Source organism: Hypanus sabinus, chromosome 16, assembly GCF_030144855.1.
Source record: "Hypanus sabinus isolate sHypSab1 chromosome 16, sHypSab1.hap1, whole genome shotgun sequence".
NCBI classification, from domain to species: domain Eukaryota; kingdom Metazoa; phylum Chordata; class Chondrichthyes; order Myliobatiformes; family Dasyatidae; genus Hypanus; species Hypanus sabinus.
In genome coordinates, this window is record NC_082721.1 from 59,149,249 (window position 1) to 59,163,846 (window position 14,598).

At 43.6% G+C, this 14,598-nt stretch overlaps 1 protein-coding gene across 5 annotated transcripts in view; it reads left to right on the forward strand.

Annotated features, from left to right (window-relative positions):
• Positions 1 to 825: 825 nt before the first annotated feature.
• LOC132406344 (zinc finger protein 653-like) overlaps positions 826 to 14,598 on the forward strand; it is a 63,745-nt gene continuing 49,972 nt past the window's right edge. For 3 of the 5 annotated variants that reach the window (XM_059991888.1, XM_059991892.1, XM_059991890.1), the window contains exons 1-3: positions 826 to 1,142; positions 6,304 to 6,353; positions 12,946 to 13,854. In XM_059991888.1, coding sequence (XP_059847871.1) covers positions 868 to 1,142; positions 6,304 to 6,353; positions 12,946 to 13,854 — 1,234 coding nt within the window. In that variant the 5' untranslated portion in view covers positions 826 to 867. Of the gene's footprint in view, positions 1,143 to 5,578; positions 5,692 to 6,303; positions 6,354 to 12,945; positions 13,855 to 14,598 lie in introns of all 5 variants that reach the window. The other 2 variants (XM_059991891.1, XM_059991889.1) reach the window with 2 other exon arrangements.

Here is a 14,598-nt window from a genome sequence, read left to right on the forward strand (position 1 = left end):
TTGGCTTATTATTAATACAATAGGTTCTGCAGATGCTGGAAATAATACACAAATGCTGGAGGAACTCAGCAGGTCAGGCAGTGTCTACAGAGGCGAATAAACGGTCAATGTTTCAGTCAAAGACCCTTCATGAGCTCTGGAAAGGGGCAGAAGTAAGAATAAGGTGGGATAGGAATACAAACTGGCAGGTGATAGTTGAAATCAGGTGAGGGAGAAAGAGATGAAGAGCTGGAAGGGGATATATAGAAGGGCTGAAAAAAGGAAAAATCTGATCAGAGATGAGAGTAGACCATGGGAGAAGGGGAAGGAGGGCAACCGATAGAAGATGGGCAGGTGAGGAGCAGGGAAGAGGAGAGCCAGAGTGTGGAATGGAGGAAGAGGGAAAGTGGAGGGAATAATTTACAAGAAGTTAGAGAAATCAGCGTTTATGCTATCAGGTTGGAGACTACACAGGTTTGCTCCTTCAACCTGAATTTATTATTCTTCTGTTTATGACTTTATTAATGTCAAATGTACCTAGTCACAGCCAAAAGTTTGTCTTGCATACTGTTCATGGAGATTAATTCATCACCCATACATTGCAGTAGTACACGAGAAAACAACAGAATACAGGTAAAGTGTAGTGCGGGTAAACAAAAGGTACCAGGTAGATGGTGAGGCCAAGAAACCCTGCAGTTCTATATCCTGATAGCCTAAAATGTACACAGACCTGAAGGGATCGGCCCAGCACAGCGCATAGCAGATTCTGCGTCGTGGAATTCACCTGGGCACCGCAAACGAACTTCCGGTTTCACCGCGCCGCCATGTTGATGAGGTCTTGACCTATGGCCCGGAAGTGCAGACGGTTTGTATACACAACGAGGGAAGATGGCGGAGGGCGCTGGGCCGGAGGCTGCGGCCACCGGTGCAGGGACCGGCGAGTCTGGCGACATCGCCACTAAGGGAGCCAAGAGGGGTCGCGGCAGGCCGAGGCTGAGTGACAGCGACCGGTTGCGGCAGCGGGTTAACAGCCGCAAGAAGTACGACAATCGGCGGATCTATATCGGCGAGTCGTTTGCGGTGTGGGCGGCGCTGCGGGAGCGCTACGGCTGGTCCGACAAGAGGTTAGCTGAGCACCTGGTACAGCTAGACCAAGAGCGCAGGTGAGCCAGACAGGCCCCGCCCCTGTCACCCGAACCTCCCCCTCTGGCATTGACCCCTGCCCTACATCCCTTAGTACCGATCCCGTCCACACTGTACAACACTATTTCCTCCACCCTCTTCCCCCTCTATCCCATCTTGGCCCCTCTGGGACTCTATCCGTCCTATCTCCCTCACCCCTTTCCCTCCACTTGTCTCCCCCCCACCCCCATGTCTTGATTACAACGTGTCTTTCCATCTCTCTTAGTATTGTTGGCAAACTTGGAAGCCTTTCACTATGATCTTCCTCCAGGGTTATTAATGTTAACAGTAGAAGGCCAAAAATCAATCCATGGGAATTTCAAAGGTTATACTTCCCCAGCCTGAAAGGAACCAACTTTTTCCAACTCTATTTTATATGTGACAGTCAATTTTCAGTCCATTTGAACTCAATACCTCTAACGCCATACCGTGCTATACACCAGCCTTGAGCTGCACCTTGTCAAAAGTCTTTTGGAAATCTACAGCCCCCACCCCACCCCATCCCACCCCATCAGCTCTCCCTGTCAAATCTTAAAGAATTTGAGCTAAGTGGTCAAATAAAACTGTGTTCAGTAGTTTTTATTATACTCAACTTTCTAAACTGATTAGTTATTTTCTCTTTGATTATTAATTTCACCATTTTGCCAACAAACAAATTTAATTTAAGACTGGGAACTGGGGCTCCAGTGAGTTTAAAGGAGGGGGTCAGGAATGGGATGTATTTGAAGAGAAAGTGGGGATGGGTCACAGTGAGATTAAAGTGCATGATGGAAATGTGTCCCCATAAGTTTGAAGGAAATGTGAGTAATAGAGCTAGGATGTGTTTAAAGGGAATGTCAAAAATGGGCCCTGATAATTTTAAAGAGAATGTGGAACATGGGGCCACAGTGAAATGAAATGGGCCCCAGTGAGTGATGAACCAGTGAGATTGAATTGACAGGGAATGCAGACATTGGTATCCCATCAGTGAGATGACAAGTCAATGGAATTTCCAAATAATGGGAAGGGGAATTTATTTTTATTTCATTTTGGAGATACAGTGCAGAAAAGGTCCTTCCAGTTCAGTGAGCCGTGCTGCCAAGCAACTCACCTATTTAACTCTAGCCTAATCACAGGACAATTTACAATGACCAATTAACTGACTAACCATTATGACTTTGAACTGTGGGAGGAAACTGCAGCACTCAGAGAAAACCCACGTGGTCACGGGGAGAACGTACAAACTCCTTTCAGAAGGTGCCAGAATTGAACTTAGAACCCCAACACCCTGAGCTGTGATGGGGTGTGCTAACTGCTACAATTCCGTGCCGTTTTATTAGAGTTTTACTGTAATGCCTCTCTAAATGCTGTGATCACACTTCCACAATCCATGGGGTAAAGGATTCCAGGGATTGCACCCTCCACCAGCAATAGCTTCCATGCACTTCTTTTTCAAATGACTACTCCCTAATATTTTAACTTGGCTGGCTGGTGGTGTAGTGGCATCAGCGCTGGACTTGAGCGAATGGTCCGAGTTTGAATCCAGCAGGCTCCCTTGCACGCTTTCCATCCGTGCTGGGTTGAGCATTGAGCTAGCAACTTGACCTCGTAAAAAAATAAGCTGGAGGATGCTACAGAAACGCTACATGATGAGCAATCACCAAAAGAGGATCGGTGCAAAAAGCTTGTCATGATGGTGCCCCAATGACTCCACCAGAGTTAAGAGCATTCTTCTCTTCTAATATTTTAACTATACTCCAGCCTGTCACCCCCCCCCATGCCTACTTTCCCCAGCCCATTTCTTTTCCTTTTGCCCAACTGAAGAAGCAGGTTTTCCTCTCTTAGTATTTATTACTCTCCATCGATGCTGCCTGATCTACTCCAGCTGTTTGTGTGTATTATTTCAATTTAATACCTTGCCTCATAGAGTATTGTATTGCCATACACTTATCAATTGAGGTCAGCCCACAGAATCTTGGTTTGCACTAACAAATTATGCTGTGTTCAGAAATTGTTCTCACCTTAATAATGCGCCCTTTGTCACATATGAGATTCTTTCTGAGTTTTAGAATTATTTACATTTATAATATGGTTTCTTCAACTTGATAACACCCGGAAATATTTGGTTCTTGTAATTATTGTATCCCCACTAGATGGCATGCATATTGTTTTAGTAAGACCATAAGACGTAGGAGCAGAGTAAGGCCGTTGACCTATCAAATCTTCTCTATCATTTGATCATGGCTGATTTATTGTCCCTCTCAACCCCCATTCTCTTGCTTTCTCATAACTTTTCATGCCATTACTAATCAAGAACCTATCATCCTCCATTTTAAATGTATCCAATGACATGGTTTCCACACCGTCTGGCTGATGATGCAGATGCTGGAAATCCAAGCAACCCACACAATATACTGGAGGAACTCACCAGGCCAGGCAGCATCTATAAAAAGAGTACAGTTGATGCTTTGGTCTGAGACCCTTCAGCAGGACTTAAGGACTTCCATTTTGTGTGTGTCCTGTGCAATGTAAGTAGTTTTTGAATGCAAACCACTATGCTTTCAGTGTAACCTTTTAACATTTATTCACATCAGCTACACAAAGTCCACAAGATGTTATAATTGGTGAATGGCCCTCTCAGATCTGGCCTTCTATGGTTGTTATTCATTTTGAGCAACACACACAAAATGCTGGAGGAACTCAGCAAGTCAGGCAGCATCTATGGAACCCGGGGACTGCCTGTAAATTTGAGGTTTTCAGTGAAGATTCAGTTTGTCTGCAAGATATTGTATGGAAGCCATTTCTATGAAAAGTATGCTGCATTATGAGTCTAGAGGCATTGGTAGAGTAGACAACCAGCACCTTTTGTCCAGGGTGGAAATGGTAAATATGAGCGGGCATAATTTTAAGGTGATTGGAAGAAAGTATAGTGCCAAAGTTAGGTTGTTTTACAGAGAGTGGTGGGTGTGTGATCTGGTGGTGCAACCAAATAGAGTAGAGACATTTAAGAGGTGGAGGGAGTGGTATGTGGAAGGGAAGGGTATCTTTGAGTGGATTAAAAGGTCAGCACAACATCATGGGGAAGTGCTCTGATCTGGCGCTGTGCCTTTCTATGTCTAGATTACCTCCTTCAGATCTCTGTTGTGTTTGGAGTATTATTGAGCTTTGTAACATCAGAGGCAGAGAGCTGTAACATTAGAGGTTTATTCAGTTAATGTTCTACCACTTGAAGAGCATCATAATTGTTCAAGTACTTGCAGCTTTCTCCTTCGCCAGTGTAGTAGTTAGTTAAAATCATCAACATCATTGTGACCCATTAAAGTCCAGTGTAAAACATTGGATAACATGGTGCATGGGTGGCCAAGGCTGATTCTTGCCATCACTACTTGATGTGTGCTGTTGGTTGGCATTGACAAATTGTGAGTTGAAATTCCATTAGTTGTTTAGAACAGTTAACAAATATTTTTAACAATTGAGTTGATTTAATTTGTTTGGTTCTGTTTTGGAATGTTCAGCTTTTATTGATCCAACTCACATTATTTAATATTGACTTTATTATGAAAATGAAAGGTAAATATTTAGCTCCTTGGATATTTTGTTTCTTCTACATGCACATACATAATTTTAGGCAGTCCTTTGAAATCAAGGTTACATATTTTCTATCCGGTTCTAAGGTGACTGATAAGGCAAATGTGAGACCATATCCCTTGTTCCTCCTAGTGAGGTGGAGGTCCATAGGTTTTGGGGATTGGTGAAGAGAGTGTGGTGAGCTTTTGTAGTGCATTTTTGTGGACAGTTACAGTGCAGCTATGGTGCTCAGTGTAAGAGAGATGAAAATTTAAGTTGGCGTGCTTGCCAATCAAGCTGGCTACTTTGTCCTGATTGTGTCAAGTTTCTTGTATTGCATGGATTGTGTGCCCTCATACTACTGCCCTGTGCCAAGGCTCAAAAGTGTTATAAAGTCACCACAGGAGGACTAGCTTCTGACTGTTCTCAGCCAGTAATTGAAATAGTCCGTTGAGGTATGATGCCAGAGGGTGGTGAATCTGGAATTCATTGTCTCAGATGTGGAGGCTGAGTCATTGGGTATATTTAAAACAGAAGTTGATAGGTTCTTGATTAATCAGAGCACCAAAGGCTACAGGGAGAAGGCTGGAGAATGGGGTTGAGAGGAATAATAAACCAGATATGATGGAGTAAACTCTATGGGCCAAGTGGCCTAATTCTGCTCCTATGTCTTATGATCAGTACTGCCCACAACAAAGGTTGTTGAGGGTGGGGTCTCTGTTACAGTGATGCTCTGGAGTTTCAAGAGTTGTTGTTAGACTCGATTCACTTTTTTTAAAATTGTAAACAATTAATTTAAGCCTCTAAAATCCTGCAGACTGCTTTATAATGCTCTATTTATAGAAATTAGTGAAGAAGTCTCTCTTGTTAGGTCGCATCTGGAGTTTCCAGTTGGCGGATGATTTCCCTCCACGCCACTCTGACATATTGGGAAATCGTGTACTTGGCAGGTTACAGCAGTGGTTTGCCATTGCCTTCTGCCGGGTGAGTTTAAAAAGATTATCACATCCTGCAGTGGATGACCAGGACGTCTACGTGTCTTGTCGTGCTCTTAGCGCTCCACCAATGCCTGCTGGCCGCCTTCTTGATCGTTGGACCATTAATCGGTCTCCTTCGCTCAATCTCCCAGAGCCAGACTTCACACGCTGGGACAGACCCCCTACCTCACCGAGGGTCGAAGACCCGTCAGCTACCCTCACCTGGTTTGGCCTGTCTGCCGAGATGGTTTACTGGTGTGTGGCCGCTGCGCGTGCTACAGCTGAGCACCAGGTGGGGAGCAAAGGTGGATGATCTGCCCTGAAAAAGGGCACAGCAAGCCCTCCACTAGAGGTGCTACCCCTCTCTAGACACCCCATACACCCCAGTGAAGAGGTAGATAATCTATTTAGATTTTATGCCTAGATTATATGATTTGTTGTCTCAATCCTGTATCATGCATCTTCAGTAAGACCTTATCATGAAATAATACTGCTCTGTTGTGTAAAACATTGTGGTTTGTCTGTTGTACTGATTTTTATTGTAACTGGAGAAGAAAAGAATCATATGCAAGAATAGCAAAAAATGCTCTGCCTTCACTTTGATTTTATTGTATTTCAGCAAATCTGGAGCAGAGGAACAGAACTCGAAAATTAATTCCTTACAAAAAGGTAGGTCTGTTGCTCAGTTAGCTGAGGATATACCTTAGTAATATCTGTGCAAATCTGGAGCTCAAAAGCTACTTGAAATGCATTAATCAGGAGGCAGTTCTTCTCTCTTTTAGTTAACTTAGTGAAGATGCTGGACTGATGTTAAAGAGAGAAATTAGTTTGATACTCCTTTTGACTTATTGGTAGTAAATGCAGTAATGTATGCAACTAACTTTTTGCCTTCATTAAAATAATTTGTTACATTTTCTAATAAATTTATATAGGTTCTATGCTTTGCTAAATGCATATTAAACAATACTAATACATTACATCACATATAGGTTTGTAGGCATGTTTTTGGACTCTCTGACTGCCCTGCTACCCTCACCCCTCACTACCCAACTCACAGAGACACACTCAACCTACACTGGTCAATTTTCATCTTTTACTGCTGCTATTTCATATATTTATACGACTGCTTGTTTTATTATAACAGTGCCAGTAACATTACACTGTCTTACCACAATGTGCACCTCGCACTTTTTGTCAACTAGTCTATCTTAAGGCCATGTCACTCAGGGACTTGTGCTAGTATTGTTTTGTGACTGTATGTGTTGGATCATAACTACATATACTTTATGCTCTGTGTGTGATTATATGTGCTATGCTTTTCACCTTGGCCCCAGAGGAACAATGTATACAGATATATGGTAGAATGGCATTAAACATGAAGTTCTGCAATATCATTTATATGCTTCAGGCATAGGATTTTCCTGCTTCCTTATGACCCTTTGATACTAATGCTGTTCTGCTGTCTCCCTGTTTGTCTTGCCACTTGTAGTGTGGCCAAAATTCAATATTCATGTTCCTGGGGATTATTACTGTGCAGGACCTCATGGTTCATTAACAGAAAGGCTCTTGTGGTAGTTGGTAAAATTCTATCTTCCCATGAAAATAGTGGTGCAATTTGACCCTGCCATCATAGAAAGCATCCTCACATCAGCCAAAGCTGTCTGGTTTGATACAGCACCTTCTCTGAATATACAAAAACTACGGTGAATGGGCAGGTCAACAGAAAGGGTCATTAGCTCCTGTCTTGCATCATTGCATGAATTGTATGTGTCCAGGACAAGGAAGAGGGCAGGAAAATCATTGTGGACACTATCCACCCTGCATATGTCCATTCTGGAAAGTACAATAGGACAATTAAAACAAAATCTGCACCAGGTGGTTAATCTAATCAGTCACTTATAGTTTAATAATGTTCAGCGTCAAAGATGTGGGGCTGAGATTGTAAATACAGACACAAAAAACCCATTTAAGATCTCCCCCATTTCTTTTGGTTCCATACATAGCCAACCACTCTGATCATCAAGAGGACCAATTTTATCCCTTACTATCCTTTTGCTCCTAATATACCTGTAGAAGCTCTAAGGATTATCCTTCACCTTGACTGCCAAAGCTACCTCATGTCTTTGAGCCCTCCTGATTTCTTTCTTAAGTAATTTTTTGCATTTTTTAATACTCCTCGAGTGCCTTATTTGCTCAGTTTCCTATACATGTCATACATCTCTCTCTTCTTCTTTATCAGAGTTCCAATATGCCTAGAGAACCAAGGTTCCTTACTTTGCTTTTAATCTTGACAGGAACATAAAAACTCTGCACTCTCAAAATTTCTCCTTTAAAGGCCTCCCACTTACCAACGACATCCTTACCAGAGAACAACCTGTCCCAATCCACACTTCTTTGAATCCTTTCTCATTTCTTCAAATTTGTCCTTTTTCCAGTTTAGAACCTCAACCCGAGGACCAGATCTATCTTTATCCATGATCAAGTTGGAACTAATGGTGTTATAATCACTGGAAACAAAGTGTTTCCCTACACACACTTCCGTCACCTGTCCTAACTCGTTTCCGAATAGGAGATCTCTAGTCGGTACCTCTGTATATTGATTTAGAAAACATTCCTGAACACATTTTACAAACTCTAACCTGTCTAGACCTTTAACAGTATGGGAGTCCCAATCAATACGTGGAAAATTAAAATCCTCTACTATCATGACTTTATGTTTCCTGCTATCTCTCTGCAGATTTGCTCCTCCAATTCTCGCTGACTATTGGGTGGTCTATAATACAACCCCATTAATGTGGTCATACCTTTCCTGTTTCTCAGCTCCACCCATATGGCCTCGGTAGACAAGCCCCCTAATCTGTCCTGCCTGAGCACTGCTGTAACATTTTCCCTGATTAGCAATGCCGGCCTCCTCCGCCCCGAGCTCATCAGTTTTCTGCACAATAGACACACTTCAAAAGATTATTACCACCACACCCAACCCTTCTATTTGTGACTTTGCATGAAATTTTAACATCATTTATTTTCACTCTGCTCCACTATCTACTCTGGCACTCTGGTTCTCATCCCCCTGCAAATCTAGCTTAAACCCCCCCCCCCCCCCCACCCACCTATAGCACTAACAAACTTCCCTGCACGGATATTGGCCCCCCTGTCATTCAGGTGTAACCCGTCTCTCTTGTACAGGTCCCACCTACCCCAGAAGAGGTCCCAATGATCCAGAAATCTGAAACCCTGCCCCCTACACCAGTTCCTCAGCCACGTGTTCATCCTCCAGAGTATCCTATTCTTACCCTCACTGGCACGTGGCACAGGTAGCAATCCTGAGATTACTGCCCTCGAGGTCCTGCTTTTTAACTTCCTACCAAGCTCTCTATACTCACTCTTTAGGACCTCCTCACTCTTTCTTCCTATGTCATTGGTACAGATGTGTACCATGACATCTGGCTGCTCACCCTCCCATTTCAGAATGCTGTGCACGCAATCAGAGACATCCCTGACCCTGGCACCTGGGAGGCAACAAACCATCCGGGAGTCTCTGTCACGACCACAGAACCTCCTGTCTGTACCTCTAACTATCGAGTCCCCTATCACTACCGCTCTCCTCTTCTTCACCCCTCCCTTCTGCACTGCAGAACCAGACTCAGTGCCAGAGATCCTGCTTCCATAGCTTGTCCCAGGTAAGTCATTCCCCCCACCCCCCCCAACAGTATCCAAATCGGTATACTTGTTGTTGAGGGGAATGGCCACAGGGGAGCCCTGCTCTGCCTGCCCTTTCCCCTTCCCTTGCCTGATGGTAACCCAGTGACCTGTACGCTGCTCCTTTGGCATAACTGCCTCCCTGTAGCTACTGTCTATAAACTCCTCATTCTCCCAAATGATCCAGAGGTCATCCAGCTCCTGCTCCAGTTCCCTAACACGGAGCTGCAGCTGGATGTACTTCTTGCAGGTGTCGTTGTGGTCTCCCTGACTTCCCACCCACACATGCCCGGGGAAATGCTGACCCTCAGCTTGCTGGCTGAACCTGACATGTACAATATTCAACCATCAACTCCACCCTTGTTTTGAGGTGGATTCACCTGCCATTGCTCCATGCAAGAGAAGAAGAGCATTCCAACATCCTGCCTGGCATTGTCTCTACTCTAAACAAACAAAACAAAACTTAACCGGAACCTGCCCTTGTCTCTGCCTATTCACGCTGAAGCCTGTTGAGCCAAAGCTGTCCCACTCTGACTCAGTCCACTGTGGCGATGGCCACTGTATATGGCGGTCTTTTTTTTTTAAACCTTTGGCATGCTACGTCACGTGCCTGAGCAGTCTAGCCTCTTTTCCCCAATTAGTTTAAAAAAAAGGGCTTCTCTCTCAGATGCCTTTACTTCTTCACTCTCCACCTTTTGCTTCGATTTAAAAGACCGTTGAAAAATTCCTCTCCTTTTTAAACCTTTGCCACGTTATGTCACGCGCCTGTGCAGTCTAGTCTCTTTTCCTCGATCAGTTAAAAAAAAGGTTTCTCTCCGAAATGCCTTCTTCACTCTCTGCCTCTTGCTTCGATTTAAAAGGACCCACAGAAGAAGTAGTTCTTAAATGGCAGGTGTGGGCAACCGTGGCTGTCAAAGGAAATTAAGGACTGCATAAAAGCCAAAGAAAGGGCATATAAGGTAGCAAAAGTAAGTCAGAAGTTGGATGATTGGGAAGCTTTTAAAATCCTCCAAAAGGCAACTAAAAAGCCATAAGAAGAGAATAGATGAAATATGAGGGCAAGCTAGCCAATATTGTAAAGTAGGATACTAAAATTTTTCAGTTATGTAAAGAGTAGAAGGAAGATGAGAGTTGATACTGGACCACTGGAAAATGATGCCAGTAAGGTAGTAATGGGGACAAAAAATGGCAATTGAAATTAATGAGTACTTTGCATTAGTCTTCACTGTAGAAGACACTATCTGTGTGCCAGGGGTCAATGAGTGTCAGGGAGCAGGAGTGAGTGACTTTGCTATTACAAAGGAAAAAGAGCTAGGCAAATTGAAAGGTCTTAAGGTGGATAAATCACCTGGACCAGATGGACTACATCCCAGAGTCCTGAAAAAGGTTGCTAAAGAGACAATAGAGGCATTGGTCATGATCTTTCAAGAATCATTTTGGTGATTCATTTTGGTAGGTCAAATACGATGGCAGAATATAGTATTAATGGTAAGACTCTTGGCAGTGTGGAGGATTAGAGGGATCTTGGGGTCCAAGTCCATAGGACACTCAAAGCTGCTGCGCAGGTTATCTGTGTGGTTAAGAAGGCATACAGTGCATTGGCCTTCATCAGCTGTGGGTTTGAGTCAAGAGCCAAGAGGTAATGTTACAGCTGCATAGGACCTTGGTCAGACCCCACTTGGAGTACTGTGCTCAGTTCTGTTTACCTCACTACAGGAAGGATGTGGAAACCATAGAAAGGTGCAGAGGAGATTTACAAGGACGTTGCCTGGATTGGGGAGCATGCTGTACAAGAATAGGTTGAGTGAACTTGGCCTTTTCTCCTTGAAGCGACAAAGGATGAGAGGTGACCTGATAGAGGTGTATAAGATGATGAGATACATTGATTGTGTGGAAGGTCAAAGGCTTTTTCCCAGTGCTGAAATGGCTAACATAAGATGGCACACTTTTAAGGTACTTGGAAATAGGTACAGAGGGGATGTCAGGGCTACATTTTCTGTGCAGAGTGGTGAGTGGGCTGCTGGCGACGGTGGTGGAGGCGGATACAATAGGGTTTTTTACAAGACTCCTGGATAGGTACTTAGGAGAATAGAGGGCCATGGGTAACCCTAGGTAATGTGTAAAGTAAGTACATGTTCGGCACAGCATTGTGGGCTGAAGGCCCCGTATTGTGCTGTAGGGTTTCTCTGTTTCTAAGCACTCGATTCTGGCATGGTCTGGGAGGACTGGTAAATTGCAAATGTCACTCCACTGTTTAAGAAGGGAGGAAGGCAAAAGAAAGGAAATTATAGGCCAGTTAGCCTAACCTCAGTGGTTGGAAAGTGTTTATTATTAAGTGGTTTATTCTTAAGGATGATAGGTACTTGGAGGCTAATGGTAAAATAAGTCAAAGTCAGCATGGTTTCTGTAAAGGGAAATCTTGTTTGACAAATCTAGAGTTCTTCGAGGAAGTATCCAGCAGAGTGGACAAAGGAGAGGGAGTGGATGTTATATACATGGATTTTTAAATGGCATTTGTTATGGTGCCACACATGAGATAACAAGGTAAAATCCTATGATGATATAGGAAAGATGCTGGCATGGATAGAGGAATGGCTGACAGGCAGGAGGCAACGAATGGGAATAAAGGGACCTTTTCTGGTTGGCTGTCAGTGATTAGTGGTGTTCCTGAGAGGTCAGTATTGGGACCTCTACTTCTCACATTGTTTGTCAGTGATTTAGATAATGGAATTGATGGCTTTGTGGCCTGGTTTGCAGATGATATAAAGATAGGTGGAGGGGTAGGTAGTACTGAGAAAGCAATGAGATCACAGCAGGATTTACACAATTTGGAAGAGTGGGCATATAAGTGGCATGTGGAATACATTGATGGGAAATGTATGATGATGCATTTTGGTAAAAGGAACAATAGTGCAGACTATTAGCTAAATGGGAAGAGAATTCTTCCATCAGAGGGGCAGAGTGACTTAGGAATCCTCATGCAAGACTCCTAGAAGGTTAATTTACAGTTTGAATCTGTGTTAAAGAAGGCAATTGCAATGTTGGCATTAAATTCATGGGGAATAGAATATGATAGCAAGGAATTAATACTGAGGCTTTATGAGACGCTAGTCAGGCTGCTGTTGGAGTTTTGCCAACAGTTTTGGGCTCCATATCTCAGAAAGGATGTGTTGTTATTGGAGAGAGTCCAGAGGAAGATTACAGGGCTGAAGGGGTTAACATAGGAGCATTTGGCAACTTTGGCCCTGTACTCACTGGAATTTAGAAGAATGGGGGGGGGGGGGGATCTCATTGAAACCTATCAAATATTACCTTCCAGATGGTCAATTTCCACACTGCCCCACCATCTCCCTTTCAGGAAACTCCTTAGTCACCATAACCCTAAGCCACTGCCAAAATCTACAAGTCACACCTGACAGACCTGCTCACAGCAACACACATGAAATGTTGGAGGAACTCAACAGGTCAGGCAGCATCTATGGAGAGGAATAAACAGTCAACATATTGGCCAACTTGTGGGAAGTTTAACTATGTTAACTTGACTCTTCTGTTTTGCCCACAGTAAGGAAACAAGCCATTTCCTCTTTGAAGACTCTAGTTGTGTGGTATGAACACCATAAGCAGACATGCAAGCAGGAACCTCTGCTCTATGAACTACAACAGGTCTGTGACTGCTCAGTCGCCGTGGTGTGGCAATGCGAAGCAGGACACCAATATCTGCAGCATATGGAGCCCATCCAGAACATCTGTCATTCCGTTGAAAAGGGCAACACGACTACCACTGGCGCCAAGGAAAACCTAAATGGACAGCAGTGTCCTGCAGAGAATCAAGAGAACAAGGCCAAAAGGGATGCTATCCGAAGGAAACCCGGGCAGTCGAATGAATTGTACATGAAGTGCGAATCAGACACATCAACCTGTGATGAGTTAGATTCGGATCACAAGTTTAAGGAATATTTCAATGTGAAACTCATTGACGTTGATGCTAGTAACACTAATTATGAGGGTGGAAACAAAGTCAATGGCAAGGCACTTCAGTTGACTTCAGTTAAACTTTCCAAAGAGGAAGAGAAGAATAAGGATCAAGACAGGACCATAGTTCATGAGCCAGCATCTCCATGTCAAGCTCAGTCACCTTGTAAGAACTCCAAGACTGAAGGCAACCACCACGCATTACCAGTAGAGCTGCCTACCCTCAACACCATTGTACAGACAGTTGAGAAGGATCCATTGTACACCTTAGCTGCTAACTGCCCTGTAACTGTGCAGATTTCTACAGTACAGGGTTCAGAAATCACCAGTATTACAGAAGAACTAGGGCAAGTGCCCTTGGACACTGCCCGAGTAAATCCCACTGAGTATGAGGAAATGACTTGCACTTTCTCGGAACAGTTGACATACGTAAATCCCGTGGGGGAATGCTACACCATTGAGGAACAGAATGAGACCACTGAGTGGAATGAGCATCCAGGTATCACTGCATTTTACCTCTGGTGCCCCTCCTCCTTCCCTTTCTCTGGTGGTCCACTCTCCTATCAGGTTTCTTCTTATTCAGCCCTTTACCTTTTCCACCTATTCCCTTCCTGCTTCTTACTTCATCAGCCCCCACCTTCCCCACCTGGTTTCACCTTCTAGCTTGTACTCCTTCCCCTCCCTCCCGATTCCGGATTTTTTCCCCTTCCTTTCCAGTCCTGATGAAAGGTCCTGGCCCAAAACATCAATTGTTTATTCCCAACCATAGATGCTGCCTGACCTGCTGAGTTACTATAGCATTTTGTGTGCATTACTCTGAATTTCCAGCATCTGCAGAATCTCTTGTGTTTGTACTTTACAAGTTCTGTTTCTTTTATTCCATTGTTTTTCATATTTTTGCTTCCTTTTCTGCATGTTACATGAATTGCTAATGCAATCCTCTTTATTGACAAGCCTGTATTTGAACTAAGTGGGTTTCATGTCAATTTCTCATTGTCTTCCTAATGCTATTTATTTTTAGTAAGCAGTCTTCATAAACATGTTTCAGATCAATGTGTCTCAAAACATTGAATAATGTTAGAGTTCGGCTTGCACCTGGAAAGACTTTTTAGCTGATATTTGAATAGTGAAATGAATTTAGTTGATTTTCAGAATCAGGTTTAATATCACCAGCATATGTTTGTGAAACTTATAATGTGACAGCAGTACATTGCAATTCACAATAAAAACTGTACATTACAGC